Raw genomic sequence first — 27961 nt, forward strand, 5'->3', positions numbered from 1 at the left:
GGATATGTTTTAGACAACAAAAATTCCAGTACATTATTCACATAGTTAGAAAAAAACAAGCCAATTACCAAAATGTTTAGTTGGTAAAAGTTTAATATCAACTTACTTATAAAAATGAAAAAATATTTTAACATTCACCATACAATTGAGCAACCTGGCCCTAATGACTATCAGCTACAGGAAGGCATTTAAGGAAATGATGGCTGTGTCAAAACAAAGGCTAACTTCAGGCATGTATGCTGCTTAAAAAAAAAAAAAACAAACAAAACGAAACAAAAAAAAAAAAGGAAAAAGAAAATAAACTCCAAATTTCTCTCACTTGCAGGAAGCTAGATGCTTAGCCTAGTTTTTAAAGCCAATTACAAAATCCTCTTTCATACTGGTCCAGATGTCTTGACAATTTCTTCTTCTAACAGAACTGTCAAAAGAAAAGAATTTTTATGAGATCTTCATACAGCTTATTTCTAAATCTTTGCAAGAAGAAACAAAAATATGACACCATACTTTGGATATGGAAATTACTAAAGCATTTGCTTATATCATACCCATTCCTTCACTCAAGCATCTTTATACAACACGCTTTTGTAACCGCCACCTTACAGAAGGTTTTAAGGACAAATAAATTCTTCCAGGTGCTACATCAAATAATTTCTAAGCTTTATCAATTATTTAGGCATCTTGGAGTATATATTTATACAATATTCAGTAGTAACATATATAAAACTAGATGCATGAAATTACTGCTGTAATCTTAACGTATGCTGTGCAACATAGCTCTGCAGTGCTCTTAACAAAAGTAAGGGAATGTGGGTACATGCTTCATATTGCATGCTATTGCATTTGAAGTTGTACGTTTTATAGGACTTCATTTCAGTGTTTCTCCACTTTATTGGAGTATGTGTTCCTCAAAAGTTTTACAATTCCCATTTCCCAAACTTGGAAAAGAAAAAAAAAAAAAATCAAGTTATCACTGCCCTACTCATCCTGGCACAGGAATATGGATCAGTCATCTCTTTTTATCCCCTCTCCTTTCCAGAGTTGAAAAAAACCCAAAAAAACAACAAAACCAACCCACAACAGAAAAGACAATGACGAAAGGTCTAAAAAGGCCAATTCCACTCATCAAAGCACAGATTAAAAAGAATTAGAATATCTCTGGGTAAAGAAAAACACAGTGACTAACTTGCCACTACTTTGTGTGGCAAAGCAGTATTACAGCTAAACATCATAAGGGTTAAATGAATGTCTTGCCACTGCCCTACTTGAGTGATCTCACATCTTCAGCCAATAATACTTCTCTAACCTAAGCAATTTTGCACTATCAACATGTAATATCATTAATGAGCTAAGCAATAACCAAAAGTCAACAGAATCTCAGTTGTCGTCTACCGTAAACCAAAATTAAGCACAGAGCCTGGCTGTCTGCTACCAAATATGTGGAGCAGTCTATCAGTCTTACCTTCCATCTGTTTCCACATTCATTACAGACAACAAACGTTGTCATGGGTTCATCGGCACTGCGGGTTTGAACCTTTGATAAACGCAAAAGCCAGAGCAAAAAAGGAAAATCAGTATCATCAAGTGTTAGTATATGTTCCATGTAAAGGTTTAAAATCAAAGTTTAACATCTGAATAAAAATATAAGTTAAATTTTCATATAAATTGAAACTGTTATTTTTTTCTCTAGACTATAAAGCCATCATAAACACATTTTGACAGATTCAGCACTAAAATATCAATTTTAGCATAGAAACTGCACATACTTCTAGGAAAAGACTGCTGTAAAACTACATGTTCAGTACAGCTTTACATATATTTACTGATGCAAAGGCTTGAAAGTGTCATGATTTGAAAAACACCTTGCTACTTAAAGCATCTGATACACGATATTACAAATGCACCTGACCCTATGATCAAAATTACATGCCCTGAAGTGCTGCTAAACAAATTAAATCCCTGCTTCTTGCACATAATTCCTAATTAAAACAGAAAAAGGTTGTAGGAATTACTGGAAATCAAGGTCTAGAGTTAGTCAAATGGTAGATTTATATACATGATGTGTATTTTATATGTATGCATCTTTATTTTCTGCTATTTATTCCCTCTGTAAAGAAAAGTATACACATACCAAAACCAGTAAATTAGCCCTTCTCCACATAAAACTGTATTAATACAAGATGCAATAAATGAATTAACACAAAAACTCAGCAGTGCAAAGAAACAGACCTTTCAGGCTATATAATCAGTTTGGATTTACATAAAATCTTTGGTAAATCAATACAACAAACATTCTTTCATAAGCACAACTAAGTAGACCCAACTATCTTCACATACTTTGTAATTTGTTAGCGTTTTGTTAAAAGTTCATTTTGTAATTAAAACATTTTCTCTGACAATGTTTATATAGAACTTAAGCTTTGAAAAAGGAAAACAAGGAGCCTGAATAACCACGTACCTGGGTGTATGTACAGTTCTTCTTTTTGCACTTGCCACATGTAAAGAGATCAGTTTGGGTACCTCCTGTTTTAGCCATCTGGTGCTCTCTAATAGCCTCTTTGGTCAGATTTTTGCGCATTTCTTTCAGCTCATCACTTGCCATTTCCTGTTACGGACAAAGAGGAGAGTTTAGTAGAGAGTTTTAGCTTTAAACAAGCCATTACCCATACCTTTTTTTTTTTATTTAGAATCTATGAACAGCAACATTACTGAAGGGCAAAGTAATTTTACAAATTTTTAATTTTATAAAACTGAAGTTGGGACATTTCACAGCACAGAAGCTACAAAAAGTTGGTGGTTGTTTTGTTTTTTTTTAATGCAGCTGGAAAAAGAAAAGCAGTAAAAGCTGTAATATCAAACACCTAGAAACATTTCTATGTAAATGCATTTCTGAAGTTCAGAAATGTAATACAGAGAGAAGGTAGAGGATAACTTAAATGTTCTCTAGAGAAGAAGAAAAAGATCATTTCCCTAGGTTAGATCCTTGCATAATTATCTCACTGACCTACAGAAGATTATTCTAGGAAAAGCTTACACTATTTTGACTATTTCCATACTTGTACTGAGAAATATAGTAAAGCTGTAGCTTCCCGTATGTTACCAAAAAGTTATATACACTTCATTTCAAAATACTAACTGAACAGCTCAGATTCACCAATTTTCTTTTTCCTTTAAAACAGTTCTAGTGTGCAGGATCTCCTCAATGTACAGTAATCACGTATGCATAGCAAAAACCAAGTTGTTCCATTTTTCTTCAGTAAAGTTTTATTCCACATCTCACATAAAGGGGGCTAGGGGTTGGTGTTAGCCATTGAGTTTTTAATTCAACATATTAATTGATACAAAGAAAGGGCACTGGTTAACACAAAACATATATTTGTATATATGTGTATACACACAGTGGAAAGAAAATCTCTAAGTATGCACTAAAGATACAATCTACTGGCTTTCTTATATACATTCTTTTATCAGTATGTTTGCCTTAATCTTTACACAAAGCTAAAGAAAGGAGAAAACAAAACACCCCAAAAAATCCTTTCCTTCAGAAAAAAGCTAACCATGATTTTCATTACATCATCTTAAATCCCACTTCTTTCAGTCTCCAAGATACTGCTTTACACCTCATTTGGATGGGTAGAATCCAAAATGTACAAGCAGAACTATAAAACGGAAACCAGATGTTAACCATGCTTTCATTTTTCTCTCCCACAGAATCCAATTTTTCATTTGACTTCCTATATCTAGTTTTATTTGTAAAGATAGCAAGCATCTCAGAAGGAATTTGTAAAGACAGTGAGCATGTAAACAGGAATTTCTAATCACATGCTAAAAATGTTCTTTCAACAGAAATTTAATTGGATTTAAAAGTCAATTCTCCTAGCTTCTTTCCCCTACCATTTATGGCTTTTTCCATTTATTGTTAAGAATTTTCTTCAAATTCACTTCAAGAATTCAAAAGGCAGATTCAAGAGATAAGCTTTAGATAAACACTGAAAATGCCAACAGGAGAAAGACTGATCTTTAAAACACAGTGCTCTCCCTTGCACAGGTGTAAAACAGCAGAGGTTAGCATTCAAAAAACAAATGGCAAGACAGGCTAACAATTACATATCCAGAAAAGTGAACATGTAAGCACCTTGGAGTCATTAGCCAGCCATATTTATGTCTTCCTGAACTTAAAAGCTACCACTGATACATCACATGGCCTTTTAAAACCGGCACAATATACCATGTTTCAGGAAATTTGCATGCAACAGCTTATCTGCCTTCTGACTTACAGACAAAATCAGGCATTTAGAAAACATTAAGACACCACTTTCATTCCCTCTGTCCCAACACAGCCTTGCACAGACTGTGCAAGCCACAAACATGCCACAGTCTTTGAAAAGTGCAGACAACTTAAATACATTATTTTTATGGCTAAGTCCAATAGAAAAACAGCTGAAGACCTACGCTTTGCTTACCTCTGCTGTCATTTTGGCAAACTTGTCAGGAGGAATGTTCCCACATAACACATTTTTCCTTAGGTTAGGATTCTTCGCATCCTTGAGATTTGATATTCTACTTCGTACCCTGTTTTTGTATTTCATATCAGTGTTTTTTAATTCTTGAAAAATAGGTGCTTTGGATTTAAGGAACAAACCAAGTAAAGTAGAGCACTATAAAGGATTATTTTATGGAGTCTAATTTTCTAAAGCAATGTACTTCTACACTGCTGATCAACCCCTCTTTCTACTTTTCTGTTCAACACAGAAGACTTCACATCTTTTTGAAGCCTAATCATAGCTCAGCACATGGTCAGTGAAACGTGAGTATTTGGGCAGTAGGATGTCAACTGAAATTGCAAAAAGTCATCCATAAATTAATGTCCGGTGCCTTGACCTCATCCTGAGGATTAATTGAGTTCTAAACCAAATATTCAGCTCACTAATAGAATTTTAAAACAGGTTTGCAGGGAATTCCTTAACAGGAATGGTGGCTGACTGTAACTACCAAACAACATTAGCAAGTTAGAATCATGAAGCTTAAACTATTTCTATGCTTAAGAATATGCCTCCCCCCAAAAAAAACATCCAAAACCCAAGGTAAAAGAAAAAGACGCTCAGACCTCTGCTCTGTAACTATTCAAACACTGCCAAGAGAGCAACTCTTTTGAAAATTCTGAATAATTTAGAAATAAACTTGTAGAAAATGAAACAGACATTATAAAAATATTAAAACTGTTACCAAATTTTAAAATAACATAGAAGAGCCCAGCATTTTATGTCAGAATGCTTCACTAAGATACAATACTGCTGCTGCAATGAAAACATACTGAACTGAAAAAACCCACACACACTCACCTACACACATTCCTACATGTTTTAAGACAAACCATTTAGGTTGTGCTGGTTTGCCAAAGACTAAATTTCTGCACTGATATGTTGGACAAAGCTTGCTCTTTCTCTTTTAAATAAAACTTAAAAAATATTCAATTTATAGGTCCAGTTAATTATATTTAACATTATTAATGCTTTTAAAATATACTCTTGTTAAAGAGCACATAGACGTGCAACAAAGGATATCTTCTTCAATCTGAGAACCCAGCTCTTCTTCATCAGCACCAATAGCAATGTAATCATCTGAGAAAAAACAGAATATTAGTAACCTGACAATCTCATCAGCGTTCTACATCCCTGAAAACCCACCTGAAACTCAATCTCAGCCAATTATGAAACAACTGCAGTTGAGTTTTCCTTTTGTATAGGCAAGTTTAATTTACTATCTACTTACCACTTGAAATAACAAAAATAAGTGAAATGAAGAGCAACCAAAGTTTTAAAAAGTAGAAAAAGCCTAACTCTTCCACAAAAACAAAAGTTCTGACATCCAGTTGCAAACACAGTAACAAAAATCACCGCTATACGGAAGAATTTTTAATATTCTAATAGGCTTGGCAAATACCCATCTCCTCAGCATAGAACAGGCTACTCTAAGCAGAAAATATTTTGTATTGTGTTTCATCAATTGTTTCAGTCCACACAATACAAGTATAAGCAATTACTGTTTTGCATGCAAGAGAAAGATTTCATTAGAAACACAGTAATTAAATAACAGAAACAGTATTATTAGATTTTTGTTTTAAATGCAAAGCAGAGATGTGTCATAAAACATGTAAATTAGAGGAAATAAACCATAGCAATTTTGAAGAAAACTCAACACTCGACCTAAATTATCTCAAGATAATTGTTTACTGTTTCTGACCAAAACCCTTACTCATAAAAACAGCTGCCTTTCCAAGACAGCTTAGGACAAATTAGATACAGTATGTATTTTCCTCCTTCTCATTTTAACATGGGTGTACTTCACCCAGTAATCCAAGCACCATCTCTCCTTCAATCTCATGCAGAAGGCTATAAAACCAGAAAATAACCTTATTTTTTGATACCTGTATTCAATCCACATACGATCAGTTTATATGTCTTGTAGAAAACATAGCAAAAAGGAGTTCTTGCAAAACTAGCTAAAATTAAGGCTACACAGAATTATGAATACTAAGATGCTATATGTAATTTCTTGTCACAAATTATTTTAGAAGTCATTGAACTACATATCCACAGGACCACAAATTCATGGCCCTTAGTCAGCTTTGATTACTGTTCATATCCAAATTTCTGTGAATTAAGTGAAAGAATAAAAGAGTGAAGAGGGTAAAAATGGAAGACTCAGAAGTCTGCTTACATTGGGTCAGGTTATGCTAAGCTAAGAACAGAGGAACAGGACTGGGTCATAAGTTCTGGTAGAAAAGGACCCACAAGAAAAAAGTCAGATCATTCTGAGGAGTCCAGTTTCCATTTGCTCCTCATCTAGTGTTATCATTCAATTTGTCAGCTTAAAGACACCCAAGTGTACATGAGGGAGGAAAGGAGGAGACAAAACAGTCAAGGAATTTACAGATGCCCAAAAGCATGAAGATAGAGCAATGCAAGACTCTTACTGTGAGAGAGTCCTATCTCAATGAATCCTCAAAATTAAACTGAAAAAGAGAAAAGCAGCCTTCAAAATCCACAAAGTGAGGGCCCCCAGGGTCTCTGATTTAAGAAAGGTAGGTGTGTGCATAGTGGCATTCTTGGTCAGAGAGAAGACAAAAAACCCAGCAGCTTCCAAGAAAAACAATTCAAATGAGGCATTAAGGAGTCAATAACCTTCCTGAAAAGAAGTTCCACTGTAGGCAAGATATCAGATGAATAGATGACACAAAATGTCCCGTATCATCAGCAACAAAAATGTATTTCAATACATTCCCATGCTGTCAAGGTTTCTCATTACTTGCAGTCTAGGGGAAATGGCCTATGGGTATATACACAGAAATGGACATAAACAGTTTATTTTACCCTACAGGACTTGAGAAAAATAGTGGGAAGGACTGAAATAGAGAAGAAGGAAATAGTTAAAACTCGAAAAATAGTCTACAAAAAGCTCACCTCCTGTTCTGAGAGCTGCAGAGAGCATTTCTCTACATTTCACTCGTACAGAATCCGAAGTGCTTGGAGCCCGGGGAAAAGAAGGAATGAAAGAATTTGAGGGAGCACTACCCTCCTCCTTCCTGCTGTTGGAATTGCTACTTGAACTGCTAAAAAAAGGCAAAAAGAAAACTACTATTAATGTTTTTCCCCCCTCTTCAAATAACTTTGTTCCAGGACAAAACACAGGTCTTTTGCTATACCCATTTGATGGTATTCCAAACAAAAAGAACACAAGCCACTCTTTTAAAGCTACTTATAGCTCTAGCGTCAATACAATTTTAGAAGTGTCTTTAGAATATTCACCAGGGTACTCCACACAATAGAGACGCAGCAGGTATTTCATTCCATTTTGTGGCATGCAAGTTTTAGTTCTTTACATTAACATGAAATCTTTTCTTTCCCCCGTGGAACTTTAAAAAACAGTGAAGACAGAGAACACTAACATGCACCCTGCAGTGAATGCCTTGCATTCAGTCTGCTTACTGTACCGAAGCACTACCAGGATGACAAACAAGCAGCTTCGCAAACTGTAAACTAGAAAGTTTTCAGCTTGCATCACGTCAAATGGTTAGAGGTTAATTTCAATTTGAAAATGGCTGCTACAAACTAATTCACTAAAACCAGAAATGCATAGAAGAAATGGGCCCGCTGGTACTATTTTCCAAATGTTCTTCAGCTCCTATAATGTTGTTAACATGGCCGCACTTTTTCTGAAAACACATATTTTGTGTTTACCAAAAAAAGTGCAGAGTGGGATTGTTTATTGAATATAAAAGCTAACAGACAAAAGTAGTGTTCTAAACCTCTAACGTATGCAATTACCAAAAAACTGTGGCTGAAAGTTGTTTTACAGTTCTCAAAGCTCAGTGATATTAAGAGAGAAAGTACTGAGTATTGAGAAAGACAGGAGTATTTGACAGATGAGACAGATGGAATAAACAATAACTAGTCTGGCTGTATCTTGACCTGAGATTTTCATCTTTAATGTCAGCAGCAGCATGATTTACTCCCCTAACAAAACACCATTTCTTACATAACTCTATTTCAGAAAAGAATGTGGAAGCTGTCTCTAATATGACAAATTTTGACCAACCAATTTAATGTTTACACTGAGTGAGATCAATTTGCATAGTCATGAAGAACTTTGCACCTTTCTTCTCTTGCTTCAGGACTATTTTGTGAGGAAGATGCAGGCTCCTTTTTCTTTTCTTCAGAATCTTTATCAGTTGAAGGTCCATCTGGAAATACAAAACATGAGAAACTCTTTTACCCAGAAATAGTAACCGGTTTAAAGCAGTGGTTAAATATCTTCGATGATTTCTCCCAAACCAGTTGGAAATGCTATCAGCTCCCACTCTTTGCTTTGACCTTCTCTTGCAGTACAGCCTTCCACTCCCCAACACCTTCGCCAACCCAGCAAATGGAGAATGACAACACTTTAGATCCTTCAAGTCAAGTCCAGCATCTGCTTAAACTGGCAGCGAAGACTCGATGAAAACGTAGACTTTTATGATTTATTTTTGCCAACACAGGTGCATGACGTAAACAGTTAAGTTCTTAAATTACTGCATCAGGTCCCTAGAGCTTGTCTTCCATGTTTTAAATATAAGTTCCTACTAAAACCATGCCATTCTCTTTAGACATATTCACAGGATTTCTACTAAAGGACTGAACCAAACAAAACCATGGTGCAAAAGCTACCACAGTTGCCAAAAAATATAAAGACCATTTTCACATGCTTTTTAAGGAGTTTTCCAGACACACACAGGGTATTTTTTGTGACAGCTCTGAAATTATTTGCCTTTGTGATTAAAAATACTTGTATTTGCCTTTCCCATACAGGCTATGTTTAATAGTGATTTTATAAAGACTAAAAACAAAAGCCTTTATTAAAAAAGGCAGACACAACATTTAACTTTAGCCTCGAAAGAACACATACACCCTTCTATTGTAAAGAGGAATTCAGAGTGGCTAAATCAAGCTCCTGCTTTGATTCACTCTCTAGAAAGGCTGACTCTCCACTGTGTAGCAAGAAGAAGAAAAAACAGAGAAAGCCTAGCAAGACTGGCATCACTCACTGACAGATTTTGTGAATTCCTCTCTCTAAGCCCTCACGAAGCTGCTATTACCAGTCTAAATCCACAGACTGTACTACTGGGATAAGCACATATTACAAACTTTTAAAATAACTAACAGATCAGGAAAAGGAGGGAAATCTGATAAGGCTCAGTCTTTCCCACAAAGATGTCTCGAACTAGGTATCTGAATCGTAGAATCACAGGACGGTTCCTGTTGGAGAGGATCTTAAAGATCATCTAGTTCCAACCCCCTGCTATGGGCAGGCACACCTTCCACAAGACCAGGTTGCTCCAAACCAGCCAAATCCTTGTTTAAGCATCTAAAAGTATCCCCATTTCCATCCCCGCATTTCTGTGGGTAACTTGATGGTACAGAAGAAAAAAAAAAAAAAAAAAAAAAATCAGATCTCTTATTAAAGCACTGAGCTTTTTTTTCTTTTTCCTAGAGAACAGAAAATTACTGGGTTATTTTTAATAGTAACGATTTACATTTAAGGCTATATAGAAAAGATATTAAACTGAACAGGATTTTGATCCTTTCCTTAACTTTTTAGTTAAGGAATTTATAAAACAAAGTATCACTGTGTCAAAAAATCATCATCATAAAAGGAGACCAGATACAGCCGTACTGGATCAGAGCAAGCACCCATTTACTAGTCTGTCTCCAGCTGTACCTAAAGAGATGCCTACAAAACAGAAATCAGGCAAGCACACAAAGATACTTCTCCAGAATATTTCCTCAGCCTTCAACAGGTCACCTACTGTTTGTAACTTTATATTCAATTCTTACTAAATTTCACCATTAAACAAAAATAGGAAAATTAAACACAGTAGATGATGCACTTGGACTGATTGTCTTTAATAAGCTAAAGCTGTTATTCAAAAAAATCCTAATACAGACATCCATTTATCAACTATTATTTTTAAAAGTAATTTCACTAAGAAAGTAAACAAGGCTATATAAACTGAACAGATCACACAAGTTCTTTTCTATGATACCTAAAAAGCACAATACTAAGAGAAAGAAGACAAATCCCATTTTTAACATGCAGATCCACATGACTACTCTCTATGGCAACAAACACATGATATACGATTTAAAAAAATCTTCTAAATCTGCACATAATCTCATTTACCTTCATCATTTACATGATCATTTTTGTCAGGGGCTTTAAGACAAACTGATAGATCAAACAGCTATCTTGGGGTACACCTCAGGTTCTGCAAAGCAGCATACCTGCCTTAGAGCTGAGCTCCTCTTCAGTCCATTTACCTCCATATATTTTTCTGGCACACAAGCTGTCAAATTCATAGCTGACGTAGGTATCTCCTGCTTATTTTGCATCAACCACACCACTATGGCATAGCTGGCACCTCTTTTTAGTTTATTAAACACTTCCATTTAGCTCAGCACTGTTTCAGAGAAGGTAGGCAGCTGAGAACATCTGCCAATACCCCAACTGCTTCTTTCCCTTACAGAGGGCAGGGTATACCTGAGGTATGGGGATAAAGCAACAGGTAAAAGCACAGTTCTTTCTACACCTGCAGACTAGTCTATGCAAGCGCATCTCAATCCAAGGTCAAACTTCAGCAGCTGAGACCACTGGAACATTTTCAGCAAGTATGTCTTCAAAATCACAATTTCTTTAATTGCTTAGAGGAGTTTACAGATACTTCTGTTCAATCCAGTTTCAGAAATCTGAAAATAGAGTTAACAATGTTCTCTATGTGCCAGAAATAACCTCCTAAGTGTTTAAGTCATTCACCCTTACGGATCAAATTGGAAAGCACCAAGGAGAGGAAACCTGGAAAGGAAGAATAACAGCTAATGAGGATACAACCAACCACAGAAATTCTAACAAAGTAAAATGGAAAAAATGGACCTTCTGTGAGAGATATTTAAAAATGCCAATCAGCAAGTGATTCACATCAGGAAGTCTACAGACTATCATAAATATTTATATGATATAAATTATAAGTCCCTTTAAAGACACACGATTACTCTTTCAGCTTCATACAGCTATTATAAAATAACAAAACTCTTTTTCAGAACAAACTGAACATTACAGTTTTAGCTACTCCAGGTTCAGAAAGCCATAAAAAAGTCTTTAAGGGGTTTTTGTTTGCTTGTTTGTTTAAATAAGAGACGCTACTTTACATTAATGCTGCTTCTTTAAAATACAAAAACCACACTGGGAACATGAACTGAGTATCAGCCACTGGATTAAGTCTATCAAATTCTGACTACTGCATTGCAGCTTTTACCTGGGACTTGCAATTAATTTGAAAGATACTTCTAGCTTTTCCAGTGAAATAATCTCTTCAGGGGTCAAACATGACATAACAGTGTTCTTTGTTACTAGAACACAATTTTTAATGTAATAATATATGGCCAGATAATTTAATTAATCTGAATGTTAGAAGCCATTAACAGCTTCATTGTAGATTTTCGTAATTATATTACGAGTGAACTCACGATATTTGCTAGTAGCAAGAGAAAAATTAGAAAATATAAAGATGCCACGTTCCATATCTCAAAGAAGTGGCAAATGCTCCATCCCTGGCAGTGTTCAACACCAGACTGGACAGAGCCTTGGGCAAGGCACCCTACTCATGGCAGAAGGGGGCCAACTAGATGATCTTAAGGTCCTTTCCAACCCTAACCATTCTATGATTCTATGTCATTAACTTATAAATTTAACTTTAAATAAAGAATGTTTTTTAAGTGAGATTTTTTTCACAATTATCAATGAAAGGTGGCTACTTATTCCCTGGAAGAACATAAGAATTTCATTTAGCACATTACTGTAGGTTAGTGATTCAGGTATCACCCCCAAAACTTGGAAAGTCTTCTGAGTATTAAGTTAAAAGAAAGAGATATTAGAACAGGTAACAGATGACATAGCTATTAATTTAACAATGACTCTACTTAATATCTCTTTAGGCCACATTTCCCAGACCCTGACAAAAATAATCTTGAGATGCACAAGCAGCTACACTTGTTGGCAATTCCTCTGCAAGATGCAGTAAGACATGAAGATCAGAAAAGCTTCTTTCTAGTAGTAGCATAGGGAGGAAAAATATCTGAAATCTATAAATAAAAATCTTTAAAAATTGCAAACTGTTCATGATTTTGTTATTATCACAATTGACAAAAGAGCATGACATATGAACTCTCCTATATGTGTTTTTTCTCCTATACAGTACGATATAATTTGCATCATGTGCTATTATCTCTCTATTGATAATCAGAACAAAATAAAGATCTACTAAGTGCACATGAAACAGTTCCAAACATACATTTGATAGAAGATCATTTCCAAAGCTCATACTTGATATGGAAATGGAATTACTGAAATAACCTTTGCACTTCATATCTTATAAAGACATGTACTCTAATCAATAGGAAACAATACCCTTAAACACTATTAGACTGTAACTTAGGAACTTTTTTTGTCAATAACTATTTTTTGAGCAAAGCCACTAAGTTACTAGATGTCCTTGAACAACTTTACCCAATGAGAGCTGTCGTGGTTTAAGCCCAGCTGGTAACTCAGAACCACACAGTCACTGGCTCACTCCACCCTCTTTTTCCTCTCCCCACTCTCAGAGGGATGGGAAGGAAAACTGAAAGAATGTAGATAAGAACAGTCCAGCAACTAAGGTATAACACAAATCACAACTGTGACCACCAGTAACAGCAATGATAAGGGAAATAACAAGGGAAGAGAATACAACCGCTCACCACCCGCCAACCTTGTCTCTAAATTGGAGAGACATCAATTTGATAGGTGGACCACTCAGTGGATAAAGAACTGGCTGGATGGCCACATGCAAAGAGTTGTGGTCAATGGCTCAATGTCCGGCTGGAGACCAGTAACAAGTGGTGTCCCTCAGGGATCGGTGTTGGGACCGGTCTTGTTCAACATCTTTGTCGATGACATGGACAGCGGGATTGAGCGCGCCCTCAGCAAGTTTGCCGATGACACCAAGCTGTGTGGTTTGGTTGATACGCTGGAGGGAAGGAATGCCATCCAGAGGGACCTTGACACACTTGTGAGGTGGGCTGATGCCAACCTCATGAAGTTTAACCATGACAAGTGCAAGGTCCTATACCTGGGTCGGAGCAATCCCAGGCACAGCTACAGGTTGGGCAGAGAAGAGATTCAGAGCAGCCCTGTGGAGAAGGACTTGGGGGTGTTGGTTGATGAGAAAATGAACATGAGCTGGCTTCGGTGTGCGCTCGCAGCCCAGAAAGCCAACCATACCCTGGCTGCATCAAAAGCAGTGTGACCAGCAGGTCGAAAGAGGTGATCCTGCTCCTCTCCTCTACTCTGCTCTTGTGAGACCCCACCTGGAGTACTGTGTGCAGTTCTGGTGTCCTCAACATAAAAAGGACATGGAACTGTTGGAACAAGTCCAGAGGAGGGGCACGAGGACGATCAGGGGACTGGAGCACCTCCCATATGAAGACAGGCTGAGAAAGTTGGGGCTGTTCAGCCTGGAGAAGAGAAGGCTGCGTGGAGACCTCATAGCAGCCTTCCAGTATCTGAAAGGGGCCTATAAAGATGCTGGGGATGGACTATTCATTAGGGACCATAGTGACAGGACAAGGGGTAACAGGTTAAAACTTAAACAGAGGAAGTTTAATTTGGATATAAGGAAGAAGTTCTTTACTGTGAGGGTGTTGAGGCACTGGAATGGGTTGCCCAGGGAGGCTGTGAATGCTCCATCCCTGGCAGTGTTCAGGGCCAGGTTGGACGAAGCCTTGGGTGACATGGTTTATTGTGAGGTGTCCCTGTCCATGGCAGGGGGACTGGAACTAGATGATCTCAAGGTCCTTTCCAACCCTAACTTTCTATGATTCTATGACCGATACCCAGCCCGACCCGAGCAGCGATCTAGCCCTTCTGGGTAACTGCCCCCAGTTTATATAGTGGGCATGACGTGCTGTGGTATGGAATACCTCTTTGGCTAGTTTGGATCAGGTGTCATGTCTCTGCTTCCTCCTGGCTTCCCCTCCTCCCTGGCAGAGCATGAGACTCAGAAAGTGCTTGGCCAGAGTAAACATTTGAGCAGTAACTAAAAACACTGGTGTTATCAGCGGTGTTCCCAGGCTGAAAGTCAAAAACACAGCACTGCACCACCTACTAAGAAGGAGAAAAATGAATGCTACTGCTGAACCCAGGACACAGCATTAACATAACTGTAAGATAATCTTAGACCTTTCCAGCTTGCTCCAGTAGAATCAAACCCAGGTTTGAAATAACAAAGGATTCCATGAACAAAGTAATCAAGAGTAAAACACTCCTGTGAAGTCTGGCTGGTGTTACCGTCTCTTGACAACATCAAGCACTTCAACTTTCTTTTAAAATAAAATTACTCAGGCATGCACTTTTTTTGGAATAGGCATTTCAAAATGCTCATGAGACTATTTTTAGTTTTTAGTACCAGCAATAGGTATCACACATGCACTTAATGTTAAAATGACTGTCCGATCAGTTTGCATTTCCAGTTCAGTATATAAACTTACTGGAGTAATTCTGTATTGCCAGTTCAGTATATAAACTTACTGAAGTCTACTTAGAGATCTGGACATTCTTTTTCACTATATACTCTTAAAGAGTTCAGCAAGTAACTACTTGTGATGAAGAATGTTAAATTCCTTTAAGAATTTGTTGGTTTTTAATAAAAAGAAACACTCCTCAACCTAAAATGGGTGTGCATAAATCCATTATCTGCATAGCATGCCCTATATATTCAGCCACTTGGCAAAACAATCATCTGCAAATCCTGTGTTATAACTCCACAGTATTTTATTCTGAGAGCTGAATTTGCTTCCTTATGTAAACTGTGACCAACTCAGCTGTGTGGTTTAACATTTTTACAGCAACATCTAGAAGTGATCTCCCACTGTAGCTCACTCAGTGAGTCACTTCAGACAACACTTGGAAGCCTTGTGCTGGGCAGCCTTTGACACCCCTTAAGAAACACTGGTAGCCTTCCATGGCTCTAGTCAAGCTATAAACATCTGGTGATTCACAACCTGACTTTGATTCCTTCTCATGTTTCCCATACGTTCTTAAAAGATAAGTTCCAATAGCATTGAACTTAAACAGTACTTGCAGCCTGAACAGTCAACAATTCTTGCCTAAATTCAAAATGTCATTTATAAAAATAACTCACAAAGACTTCAGATCTCTGAGTACAGTGCTTGGTATGATTAACAGCTGTCTGCTTCTGCTGCCATCTTTGATCCATACCATTTTACATGCACTATGAACAGCACAATGGAAACTGATTTCTCAAGCAGCTCAACATAAGGTATTTCATATTCTTCTGAGAAAGTCAAAACTAATGACAAAACTGAGTAAGAGTACTTTGTAAGATTCTCACCCATACTTTGTGCAGCCCAGAGAGCCTACCTTCCATACTTATGAAATTTCAAGTTCTAATTAATTATTAAGCAATGAAATGAGGTGAAACTTTTGCCCTACTATGCCTTATTATAAGGTCTGAATCACAATCAAGGAGAATTTAACTAAGTTTTGAATTCAAGCACTGCTGTTTTTTCAGGAATAATCTGTTTTTATGTAGGAAGCGCACAACCAAACTATGCTAGACCTGGCACAATAGTGTGCATGCAATAGTACCTTCCCTACAACAAAAATTAGAACACAAACAGTCACATACCCATTGCCTCAAGAAGAAAGTATTCAGTTCTGATTAATGTCAAGTATTTGCTATTTACTTTCCAATTTATCATATGTTTGACTTCACCTAATGCAAGAAGCCTCCCAACTGTCTTAAAACGATCTGAATGTGTGAGCCACCAAAAGGGGAAGGTCCACCTTGCTCCAACTATAGGTTACTGCCACAATCTCTGTGCAGAAAACAGTAACTGCAAACAGGCTGGACCAGAAAACTGACACAGTTGAAACGCAAGCCAGAAGAAACGAACAAAGCCATTAACTGGTCAGTTCCCAGCTCTGGTCTCCTGGATAGCTACTTGAGCATCAGTTGTAGCACAGGAGGGAAGCCGGAACCACCCCTTTCAGCAGAGGTCTGCACCCAGATTGACCTGCTGCAGCCACCAGGCACCACAGTCTTACTCCAGATTTCCACAGCATGAACACACTCTGGTTCTCTGGAGGGAATACTACTCCCTGTGTTTCACAATGTTTGAACATTTAAGGATCAGTCAGCTGTTAGAAACAATATAGAAAGACAAGTTTACTGACTTAGGATGCGCTGTTAAAAAAAAAAAGAAAAAAAGAAGAGACAAGGCTATTTTTACAGCCTCAACAAATACACACCCATTCCTTTGCTCATTAGCACCACCTCACCCACTGCTCACCCCTCTCCCCCCCCTAAAAAAAGCTGTATCATCCAACGGCAATCCCCAGAAATGCTAATTCAGGAAGGGGTAGGGAGGAAGAGTATTTCCTCTACTTTGTTGCCAAAACTAAGTCACAGTATCACAAATTTGAACCTTTAGATTAAAAAGAAAAAATAACTTTGATAGGGCCTTTTTTGAATTTTCATTTAGGTTAGTAACTCGAGAGCTAGTTTACTTAATCCAGCTGCTGCTTTTAGAAGTCTTTAGAATAACTCAACATATAAGTCCATTTCTCCACTTATGTATCTTACCATTTCATGCACTGGATAGAATACAGTTGGACTTCAAATTCTAAGTGGAAATATAAACATAAAAAGTACATAATGTGCACTATTTGCCACTGAACTCTGATCAGATCCTTTATGAAGTACACATTTAATCTGTAAATCATTACCATAAATTAAAAAATATTTTATCACCATATCTAGCATTACCTAATTACTAAAACTAACCTATTTACTATTATCTAACTTTTAAAATTAAGGATAAAAAATTATGTCTGCTGTAGAGAGTGTTGCTTCTTACTAGAATGTAGAAGGTGACAGGATTGTAGTAGTTGTAGTGATAGGACAAGAGGTAACGAGTTCAAACTTACACAGGGGAAGTTCAGGTTGGATGTAAGGAAGAAGTTCTTTACTGTGAGGGTGCTGAGGCACAGGAACAGGTTGCCCAGAGAAGTGGTGAATGCTCCATCCCTGGCAGTGTTCCAGGTCAGGCTGGATGAGGCTTTGAATAACCCGGTCTAGTAGCAAGTGTCCCTGCCCTTGGCAGGGGGATTGGAACCAGATGATCTTAAGATCCTTTCCAACACTAACTATTCTATTCTATGACAGCAGTGACAAATTCTGTTTCTACATACATATACTGTCAGATGGATACAAAGTAATTTCTAAACCATTTACAAGAGAGTAATAAAATACCCAACAAAATACTTCACCATTGATGAAAATGAAGCTGACTTCAAATGGCAGGGAACTCTAACTTTTTCCAGGTATTTAGACAGAATGCCACATATTTCCATCAGCAGAACATTAAGTAAACTGTTACCTGTTTCAAACTTTAACCTTCCTAAATCTTAGTTTACCTAAAATGAGATACAAAGAAATGAGATACAAAGAAATGACACAGAGTACAGCGTGTGAACAAAAACAGCTGGACTCAGTTTGAGATTTGAATATTTTCAAACCCATTAAGTACTACAAAATAACCCTGAATAAAACCCTGCTAACAGAAAGTTCCCATTAACTGCATTCACTGCCTTAAGGAAAATTAAACAAAAATTATTAAGTCACTAATTGGTAAGTTGTTTATGCAGGTTTTAGAAATTACAGATCTATTTCCCACTACCTGTAAGTTCTAACAGACTTTTAACGTCTATTTTTTTTTCTGTTTTCTTCCTCTTCACACATCACTTTATAACCAAACTTCAAAGCCACCACACTCTCATACAAGATTCTGCACAAGCTTTTCAGAGCACCTGTTGTATTTGACAAAGGAAATAGTCCAGAACAGGTTCGTTACTGCTTAGTACTGGCTATACAGTCACTCTAGCTCAACAGCAAGCAATGAGACTTCAGAAATGAGTCATGTCACAGAAACTGGCTTCCTACTGCTCACCAGCCCCAGTAAAAACACATTAACCTTTCCCATCAATGCCCTTTCAGAGTACTGCACTGGTGATAGTCAAAGAGTAAAAACCAGCTACCTCAGTGCAGAAAGTTTCAATACTTACACAGGAGCACAAATATATCTAAATAAAGGTAGTGTCTAGGTTTTGCATTGAGACTGCATACAGTTAAAACATGCAAGAACAGGGAGAACATGGAAGAACGTTTGTGTCACCATACCTAACAGTTTTTTCCAAGACTTGATCAGAGATTTTGCTAAAGATGTAACTTCTTCATCTGTGCTCTGTTTGCGTATTGCATTCACTGACATTCCAATTCTGGTAGACTGCAAAAGAAAGAAAAAAAAACCCGCTATGAGAGGTGACATGAAGACAATTTAACAAGCAAACATACATAAAGTTGTACTTTTACGTATATTTTTTAAAGTATACTTTTTCCTGGTTTTGTGCTGTGGGGTTTGGTTGTTTTGTTCTTGCTTTGGTTAGAAGAATATCAGGATGAAGTCATGCCAGCCTTCACAAAACTTATTTTAACATGGACATTTTAAAAAGAAATACAATAGTATTACCATTTGTTGCCATCACAGAAGTTGGAGGGAGGAGAGGGCAGCAAGAAGAGTCAATCAGATTTTTGCTCCCAAACCACTCAAAAACAACTCAGCAGAACTACTTACTTAAACTAAGTACAACATACAAAACATCTAACAGCGCAAAAACTGTACCTACATCTTCACATTATATAGTTTTTAGCAGGGATTCTAGCCTCAAAGCCTTATTTTTCTGTGCAGCAGTGACTCTTAGAATTCCTGTTTTGTGGCTGCAATAGAAGTGGCAATACTAATTGGGAAAGACCACGTTTTAGGTTCCTAATAATTTTGGTGATACTGAGATTCTTTAAAATCTTAAGCACATAGGGTTTTGCTTTTAGATAGAACCAATTAAGACTAGCCTACCCCTTTGAAAAGGCTAAGATAGTGACAGGCTTTAAACCTTTGGCACTACTGCCACCTATAGAATGAAAAGCAGATTCATTTACAATTCACTCCTTTTAAGACTGGGAAGATTAGGATAATAAATTTAGCTCAAAGGCAACAACAGTTTCATTTTAGAAGACTTCTGACTAAGGTGTTAACCCAACAAGTAAAACATTCCCACACTTTTAGTTTCACGAGAGGAGAAAAGCATTTAACACCACAAATAAGGATTTTATTATCATTTCATATTTTGACTAATAACTACAATTATTTTGTTCTTAAAAGACCAGGTTTGTTGCATTTACCATTTATGGGACTCACTAACTATAAATTTTCTATTTACTTTTGCAATAGTTCATCCTAAATTTCCTTCTCCTTTAAAGGGAAATTTCAATCTTTGTGACTTGCTAAGAATGGAAATTATTTGTTCTTGTAAATTACTCCTTACAACCCACACAACACTTCCTTGGGGCACCATGGATGCACTACATGACTAGAAATGTATTGAAATATTCAGTAGCTATTTCATTTTTCTCATTCAGGTATCTATAAAAAAAAACCCAACCCTCCCTTGATAACTATGCACAACCACAGCCTACTCTCCTCAAGTAAAAGACACCAACTTACAGACTTATTTACACAAATAAAACTCAAAAAATCAAGTAAAACTCAAAATTAATTGGATAAATTGTTCTCTTCTTCTGATCACACAAGAGAAACATTATGGTAACTGTCTAACAGTTTACTAAAAAGGCAGTACATAAACATAGTTAATTTGCTTGCTTTTATAGAACACTTGACCTCGCCTTGCCTAAAGAGAGGGGAAGGAATGACCCACCAATTTATTTGCCTGCAAACTGACACTGGTAATTGCGAAAGATCAGTGTTATGTTCTCAAAATTACAGTGCTTTAAAGATAAATCAGCTGTCAGCATTTGAAATTTCTTCAGTCTTCCATCCTGCAGAGCTGCTCTTGTCAGAGTCTTTTTAAGCAGAAAACTCCAGTATTTTTGCCTAGCCCACTGTTACTTGTTGAATTGCTTTCTCTCTGTGACATTTCATAAGTGTGTAGGTATATAAAAACCTTTTTCAGCCAGTCCAAAATGCATTTTAATGGATCATTCTTCCCCATTTCAAATTCTAGACCACCTTCCATCTGCTTGCTGAGTAAAGAGGCTCAGAGACAGCACATAACAGCTGTTTTCATCCCTGAAGCATTCAAGCTTCAGGCTAAGTAGCCTTCAGTTCGTATGAGCAATAGCATATGTAACCTATGACTAAACCCAACACAAAGCGTATGGTGGCAGCTAGTCTTCTCTAAACCAGAGCAAATGAAAAAAATTAAGGAACATAGCTGATGAAGTAACCATTGAAGCAGAAAGAGGTGTTAGCAACTTTTAAATTGTGAGAGAGCAGGAGGACAGAGAACTGGGGAGCTCCTGGACCAAAGCAAAATCAAATCAAGCCCTGAAGAATAACCATCTCTAGGTTTCCCAGATCCCATTAGCCGGCAAGAAGTCATTAAGAATGACTGCAGATTACAGCCTAGTTTTGCATACTTGTATGCAATTTCCAGTAAAACCTGTTTGTTTAGCTGTGCACTACCCACAATTAGCACGAGGGACACGATGCCTTTAATACTGTGTGGCTGCTAAATAGATTTGCAACTCTGACCACTGGATAAATCACATGTGAGGAAGGCTACTGGCTCTCTCCCTAGCTAAGCAAGGATCAACTTGCTTACATAAAGCTCATTAGACACGACACAGTCATATTATTGTCTGTAGCCACTTCAGCTTTCCGTGACAAAATTCCCTCAAGAATGACACAAGCACAAGTCCAGACTACTGATGTGCACCTTCCTGTTCCATACACCTGTAAATTGTTCAGAGGAGCTTGACAGCTCAGACTGAAACAACAGTCATATTACAGGAAAATATGTCACTTCTCATATTAGACAGGAATAATGAAACTATTATATCATCTAGCAGTGCTTTTCTCAATGTGTGTGTATATATATACACAATATGGAATACAACATCTCTATATAATATATATAACATATATATATGAAGTATAATATATACTATATAACACTCATTTTTCAAAGGAGTTTCAGCAGAGGAATCTACTTTAATAGTGCAATCTTCTTCAACATTTTCTGGCTTCACCGTCATCAGAGTTAATATCTGCAACATAACAACCGTAAGAAAATAATACCTGCAACAACTCAAGGGTCATGGGAATATTCTTAAGCTCCTTCAATAAATCAAGAGCTCCAGCCTGCAAAAAAAAGAAAAAAAAAAAGTCAAATTCAGTAGCAATCAAGTACTTTAAACATAACATAACAACAACATACTCTTTCTTATCTGCTTTCAAGGTCGCAGATTGGATTCAAATCAACAGTTCCCAAATTATCCACAGAACTACTCTAAGCCAAGGAAAGTTCTCCTTCACAAACTCTAAGCATTAACAGGTCTTAACTCAGAAATCAAAGTATTCATTCAAAGACTAGAAAAGCTTTATGCCATGTAATTGAAATGCACTGTCAATTACTACTTAACCAACACACATCCTCAGGAAAACAGCCTCAAGGGCACTTCACTTAACAGCATCAGAAAACAACCCAGAAAACTGCACCAATTTTCAGTTCAGAACAATCTGATGTTTTAGCACAAGAACTTGGAGTTGAGAAGCTCTGCACAGTGCATCAGTAACGTGCATATATACATACATATAAATATATAGAAACCATATATAGCAAACATTCTTGCAGTGGTGTGGTAAAGCCAAAGTAGTTTACTGGTTTAAAAACCATGATCAGATTACACTATTTTACTAGACAAAGCTATAGTTTCCCCCAGAGAAAAAGATATCTTTGTGGGTATGCCTAAATAAAAAAAGCTGAGCAAGACTTGTCTTTCAAGTCTTATTTTCAACTATTAAATTTGAGTATTAATTCAATGAAATACAGATTACTGCAGAAAACACTCTACAGCCTATACAAGACTGGCAAAGCATCAGCGTGTTGCAAACTAGAAGCCAGAGCCCACCCTAATGTGCTGTAACATCTGAGCTAATCCCCTTGTTTATTATTCAGCCATTGTGGGCTTTTCTTTTATGCTTTTCCTATGCTAAGACCATAAGGAAAAGCAAAAATTAACACTGTTTAAGCAGCAACTTTCTAGATAGATGACAATTTCAGAGACTTAACTGTTAGGTATTAATAAACTCTATACACAGCTACTCTTAACAATTCATTCCTTGGCAATGTTGGCCTTACTTAAAACCAAAATTTTCATAAATGTTAGCTTCATGATTTACTTTAATCTCTAACTACCCTTGATAATTTACAGCCTCTACTTAAGCAAAACTCTGCACCATCCACATCTTACTGTACACGCTTTGCACACAAGAGACCACTCAGGCTAAGCCACCTTCGCTCTGTTTTGGTTTTTTGATTCATGAGGTTTAGAAATAAACCCCACAAAATTTCCATCCTGCAGATCTTTGGAATTTGATTCCTATTTCCTTACCTCTCTCTCAACACATCCTATTTTTGGTTACTTTAATATGCATTTTCCTTGCCTTTATTTTTAAATTATCCCTACTCAACTTCTAATATGACACCTGTTGCAAGTAAATGCTTGTAATCTGCTGCATCTGAAGGTTTTACAATTTAACCACTAAAGACAGCACATAAAATAACCACCCAGAAGCTGAGAACAATGAAAGTGGAACTTCTGGGCCACATGCAACAGGCACAGCTTTGCATATTTTCAAATGTCTGCTACAACCTCTGTTTTTTTAAAAACACCTGATAGCAGAGAAGCCTCTAAAAACAAAAAACAAACTTTTCACTATGTCCCACCTTACACAAATTCAATTCACTTACAAAACTAAAGAAGTCTTATTTAATTTCTATTCGTGATATACAAAACTTTTATAGCAGCAATAATCCAAGACTGGGCAATGTTATGCTGTTTTCAGGAGCTAAACTGACTTAACATACTAAACCATTTCTTCTACACAGCCGTAAATGTGGTCTCTTCTGTGCAAACACAGATCCAAGTAAAGCAAATTAATTATCCTCACTGCTACAAAACAAATTCAAGGAAACTTTCTTAGCTGAAACAAAATGAATGACAAAAGTCAACATGCCATTTTCAAACGTACAATCCAATAACACCTCTGAACCAATACTTAGCAAACTGGGAACAGTATTTCAAAATAAACCAAGGTTATTGTAGTCTGCAATTTCAGCATAACAATGATGCTGCAATGCAAAGTAGCATTCTCCTCACCTCATCTTAGAAATAGTCTAGTCAGAATTCCTTTGCCTCCAAAATCCCTTTCCAACTCTACATGTCAAGCAACTTTATTACTCCAAGTCTAAATGTTTTCCAAAACTAGTAACTTGATACATTGTAGGTTAACAAACCAGGCAACAAGTAAAAAAAAACCCATCCAGGTATTATCTACACAGATGTTACCTACATTTCATACTGTTTTCTGTACCAAATTACCAAAATTTCTGATGCACTAATGCTTTCTAGGTTTTCACTCTAATCAACTATATTAAGTGTACCAAGAATTAGATGCTTTAAAATGAAATTTAATTTGAGTTTAAACTCACGGCAACTGAATAGTTTTTCATAACCTCTTTTCTTGGCACAAAGTCCTTCCTTTTTGCAAAACCAGACTGGAAACTGCACCGCAAATCTTGCAATTCCTATTTTTCTAACGTAATGTTAAAAAAAAAAACAACACAAAACCACATTATTATAAATCTTCTTTAAAAAGCATTTCTATAATTTTATAGTAAATGAAAGGCAATGCCCTATTCCACTAGGACAGCTGGCTTTCAGTTTAGGTTGCTACTTGAACTAACGAAGTCAGCTTCATACAGATTTAGTAGACTACTCCTCTCAGCTTCCCACAGTTGGTCAAATCACAACACCAGAATGATGTCACATATTCATATTTTAAAGCTAACGGAGTATGTTTCTCAAGACAGCCGAGCCATTCAGTTAGAATTCTGTTCTACTTAAGGCAGCAATCATTTAATAATAACATGGACAATTTTACATCTTCTCTAAACTTACTCAATTGCTCTTGATTTTTTTAACCCAACCCTTTTTTCATACTTGTTCATTACAGCAGCTTAATGAAAGTGCATTTATGTACAACAAAAGCTATAAGGAAGGCACTACACGTGTTTTAATCCAATCACAGCTATTCTGAAGGAGGAGTATCTATTTCAAAGTATCTGAAGTAACAGCAGAAATATTTATCTCACATTGTATTAAATACAACATTTCATTATTATTTTGTCCTTCAAACCAAAAGAACTGCCTATATCACTTCATTAAAATAGTTAGGAAATCTTCACACCTGCAACTAAATCCCTTTTTTTAATTATTTTTTTAATTGAGGGGCTTCAAATCATTCTCAAAGATATTACACCAAATACCTGTTCTTGTTGGGTAAAAATGGAGCAAGGAATACAAGAGGTTGTCAGGAGCACCATTATCTAGCAGGTACTTAGTTAAGAATGAATTTCTCATTCAGCTTCAAATTTGTGAGTCAATGAAGTACCTCTTCATAGAAATTACCTTAATTTTGCTAAAGTTAAAATTCTAACTGGAGGGCAGGATTAAGTAGGAAATCATATTGTGCAATTAAAGAAGAAATACCTTCTAAATGACAAATGCTTGTAAGAAAAGCACAGAGATATCTCAGTTAAATACTGATGTAGTTCCTCTCCTATCTACAACTAAGTGTTTTTATGTACACGTGCTTTGGATAAAATGTCGGATCTCCACTACTGGCCACAGAGGCAGCTCAAGCCCTCAACCTCAGAAGGTTTTTGAGACAGCCTCAGACTAACAACAGAGCCTCCTGTATGCAGTAATGATGTGGAACAAACGAGTTCCGTCCCAACGAAGTACAAAATCACAACTGCTTCTGGTGCTCCCGTCACTCTTGAGCCTGGGAAAGGGGTGAAGATGAAGACCCAAGTGCTGGCTCTGGCTGGACCAGCTGTGCCTGCCGAGTCTGGTAAATTGACCTACCCTGATCCCAGCAAAAACACTGCACTGCTCCATATAGATTTTAAAGGTCAGTAGGTTACACATGCTACAGTACAAATACGTGTCCCCAGCTGCTGCTAGGAATTACATCCAAACTCTTAAACCTCCAAGATTATAGAGAAATACACTGTGGTCACCTGGAACATCTCTGGTATCACTGCAGTGCTGCTCTCCAGCACCAATAATCATTCCTGTATTAACTGGGAATTGCATTTTGTTTCTATATTCAGAAGTCTTCCAAGTAAACCTGTCCTTTCCAACCCTAACTGTTCTATGATTATATGAACTGACTACAATTTATCATTCTCATTTCCATAGTATTTAAAGATTTCAGTCAGTATATTTCCACCCTTTGACACCTCATAGAAAAGAGACACTACTTTTAAAGTCAGGAAAGTGAGGCAGTGAATTCTTCCGTGCTGAAAAGCATGGAGAATAGAAATGAAAAGAAAGCGGGAGAAGACCAAAAGGAAAAAATAAATCAAATGAATAAATGTTGGTAATAAAAAATTCCTTTCACTAGACAAGGCTCCTGCCTCCACATTGTATCATTAGAGGGTTCAAAGGCATCAAAATTAAACCATGCAATATTACAGAACATCAAGGATTTTGAAACAAAGCAAAGCATAGCCTGTGTGCCCTTGCAGTTAATTTGTCTGGATTCTGAATGAAACAAATTCCATTGGTTTAATGCCATCAGTATTTCTATAAACATGCAAACGTTATAAAAAAAAAATACTTACAATTTCTATTATCTTTAATGGAAAAAAAAACCAACAACCCTTTTATAAATTGAAATTCCACACCACTCACTTAATATTGAGCATTTAATGTACTATTATAACACACAGAAAAAAAAACCAACAAAAACCAAGCTTAACTTTATGTATTAAAATAGCAGCTTGCAAGAAGAGCAGGATCATAAATACACAAATTACAAGAGAACAACTATGCGCCTTGCTGATAAGCAGTAAACACACTTTGCAATATACTTGTATGCTATTTTACATGTAACCATAATCAGATATTTGGCTGTTACTGCACACTCTGATTTTATGTATTTTGATGTTCTTGTAGCAACAGCATAAACACTGTAATGTTACCTAAGTAAGCTCTATATCAAGGGTATGAGAATACCACTTGAAGTAAGCTAACTGAATTCTACCTAACTGTAGTCTACCTCCATTCTGGAGCTAAACTTATTAGGATTCTTCATTCATACCCAGATACACACCCCACATAAAGCTCCAGCCTTCATGCTTGGAAGCGCAATCAACCCATCTAAAGGAAACCCGCTCCGCAGTCACTCTCTTCTAGTCGGCCGGGCTTCCCCATCACTTCACGTCCTGCTCTCGATCAAGGCCGGTATTATCACCCAAACAACGCTGTCTCTTGAGCAAGGCTGGTATTATCACAGAATCACAGCATTGTTTGGGTTGAAAGGGGCCTTGAAGTTCTTCCAAGTTCCAACTCCCCTGCCATGGGCAGAGACACCTTCCACTAGGCCAGGTTGCTCCAAGCCCCGTCCAACCCGGCCTTGAATACTGCCAGGGATGGGGCAGCCACAGCTTCTCTAGGCAACCTGTGCCCGTGCCTCACCACTACTGCGATTTTAATGAATGGGGGAGAGGAGGGAAGCGCAGATTAGTGCTCAGTGCGCGCCGCTCGGCACCGGGACAGGAGCCTCCTCCCGGTCGGAGACGCCGGGCGCGATATCGCGCTGGAGAGGAAGAGGCACGGCTCCCCGACCGCCGCCGAGGATGGCCAGAATAACCCGCCGGGGAGGAGGCCCGGCTGACAAGGCTAGGGACCCCGCGGCGGGCGTGCCGGGGGCTCCGCAGTTTCTAGGTTGAAACGGAGCCGGGCAAAAGGCCCCGTGCCGGGAGGGGCGGGGACGGACCCGGGGCCCGCTGAAGGGAAGGAGCGCGGGGATGGCCGGGGCCCGCGGTGTCTCCGCGCTGCCGAGCTACCTCCCGTCCCGCCCCATCCCATCCCCGCTCACCGCGTTCTTCTTCTGCACCATCTTGTCCATCTTCTTGGCGATGCGGATGATCTCGTCCTCCGTGGTCATGGCTGCGGCGGTCCGAGCTGGACCCGGTGCGGTGGGTGGAAGATGAAGTGAGCGGAGCCGCGCAGACCCCCCGTCACGTCCCGTGCCGTGCCGTCTCTCGACGCGCGGCCGGGACCTCCAAAAAGCTGAGCGGGCAGGAGCGGAGCCAGGCCGCTGCGCAGCGCCCCGACCCGACCCAGCAGCCCGAGCGGCAGCGCCAGGCAGCGCGCGTCGAGCGC

General features: G+C 37.8%; 2 protein-coding genes across 2 annotated transcripts in view; both read right to left on the minus strand.

The window, feature by feature from the left end:
- ATP6V1H (ATPase H+ transporting V1 subunit H) overlaps window positions 1-27961 on the minus strand; it is a 286404-nt gene that overhangs the window by 101687 nt on the left and 156756 nt on the right. The window lies entirely within an intron of this gene.
- On the minus strand, window positions 76-27832 carry TCEA1 (transcription elongation factor A1). Its single transcript, XM_057397791.1, has 10 exons — window positions 27675-27832; window positions 21801-21863; window positions 18827-18932; window positions 8653-8740; window positions 7461-7609; window positions 5562-5618; window positions 4461-4615; window positions 2456-2602; window positions 1460-1531; window positions 76-418 (listed from the first exon to the last, which is right to left on the minus strand). Exons 1-10 carry the CDS (start codon window positions 27741-27743, stop codon window positions 410-412), a joined length of 915 nt encoding a protein of 304 aa, XP_057253774.1. The 5' UTR covers window positions 27744-27832; the 3' UTR covers window positions 76-409.

This window comes from Pezoporus wallicus, unplaced genomic scaffold (genome assembly GCF_028554395.1).
Source record: "Pezoporus wallicus isolate ANWC-B61680 ecotype Strahan unplaced genomic scaffold, APGP_CSIRO_Pwel_v1 contig_227, whole genome shotgun sequence".
NCBI lineage: Eukaryota > Metazoa > Chordata > Aves > Psittaciformes > Psittacidae > Pezoporus > Pezoporus wallicus.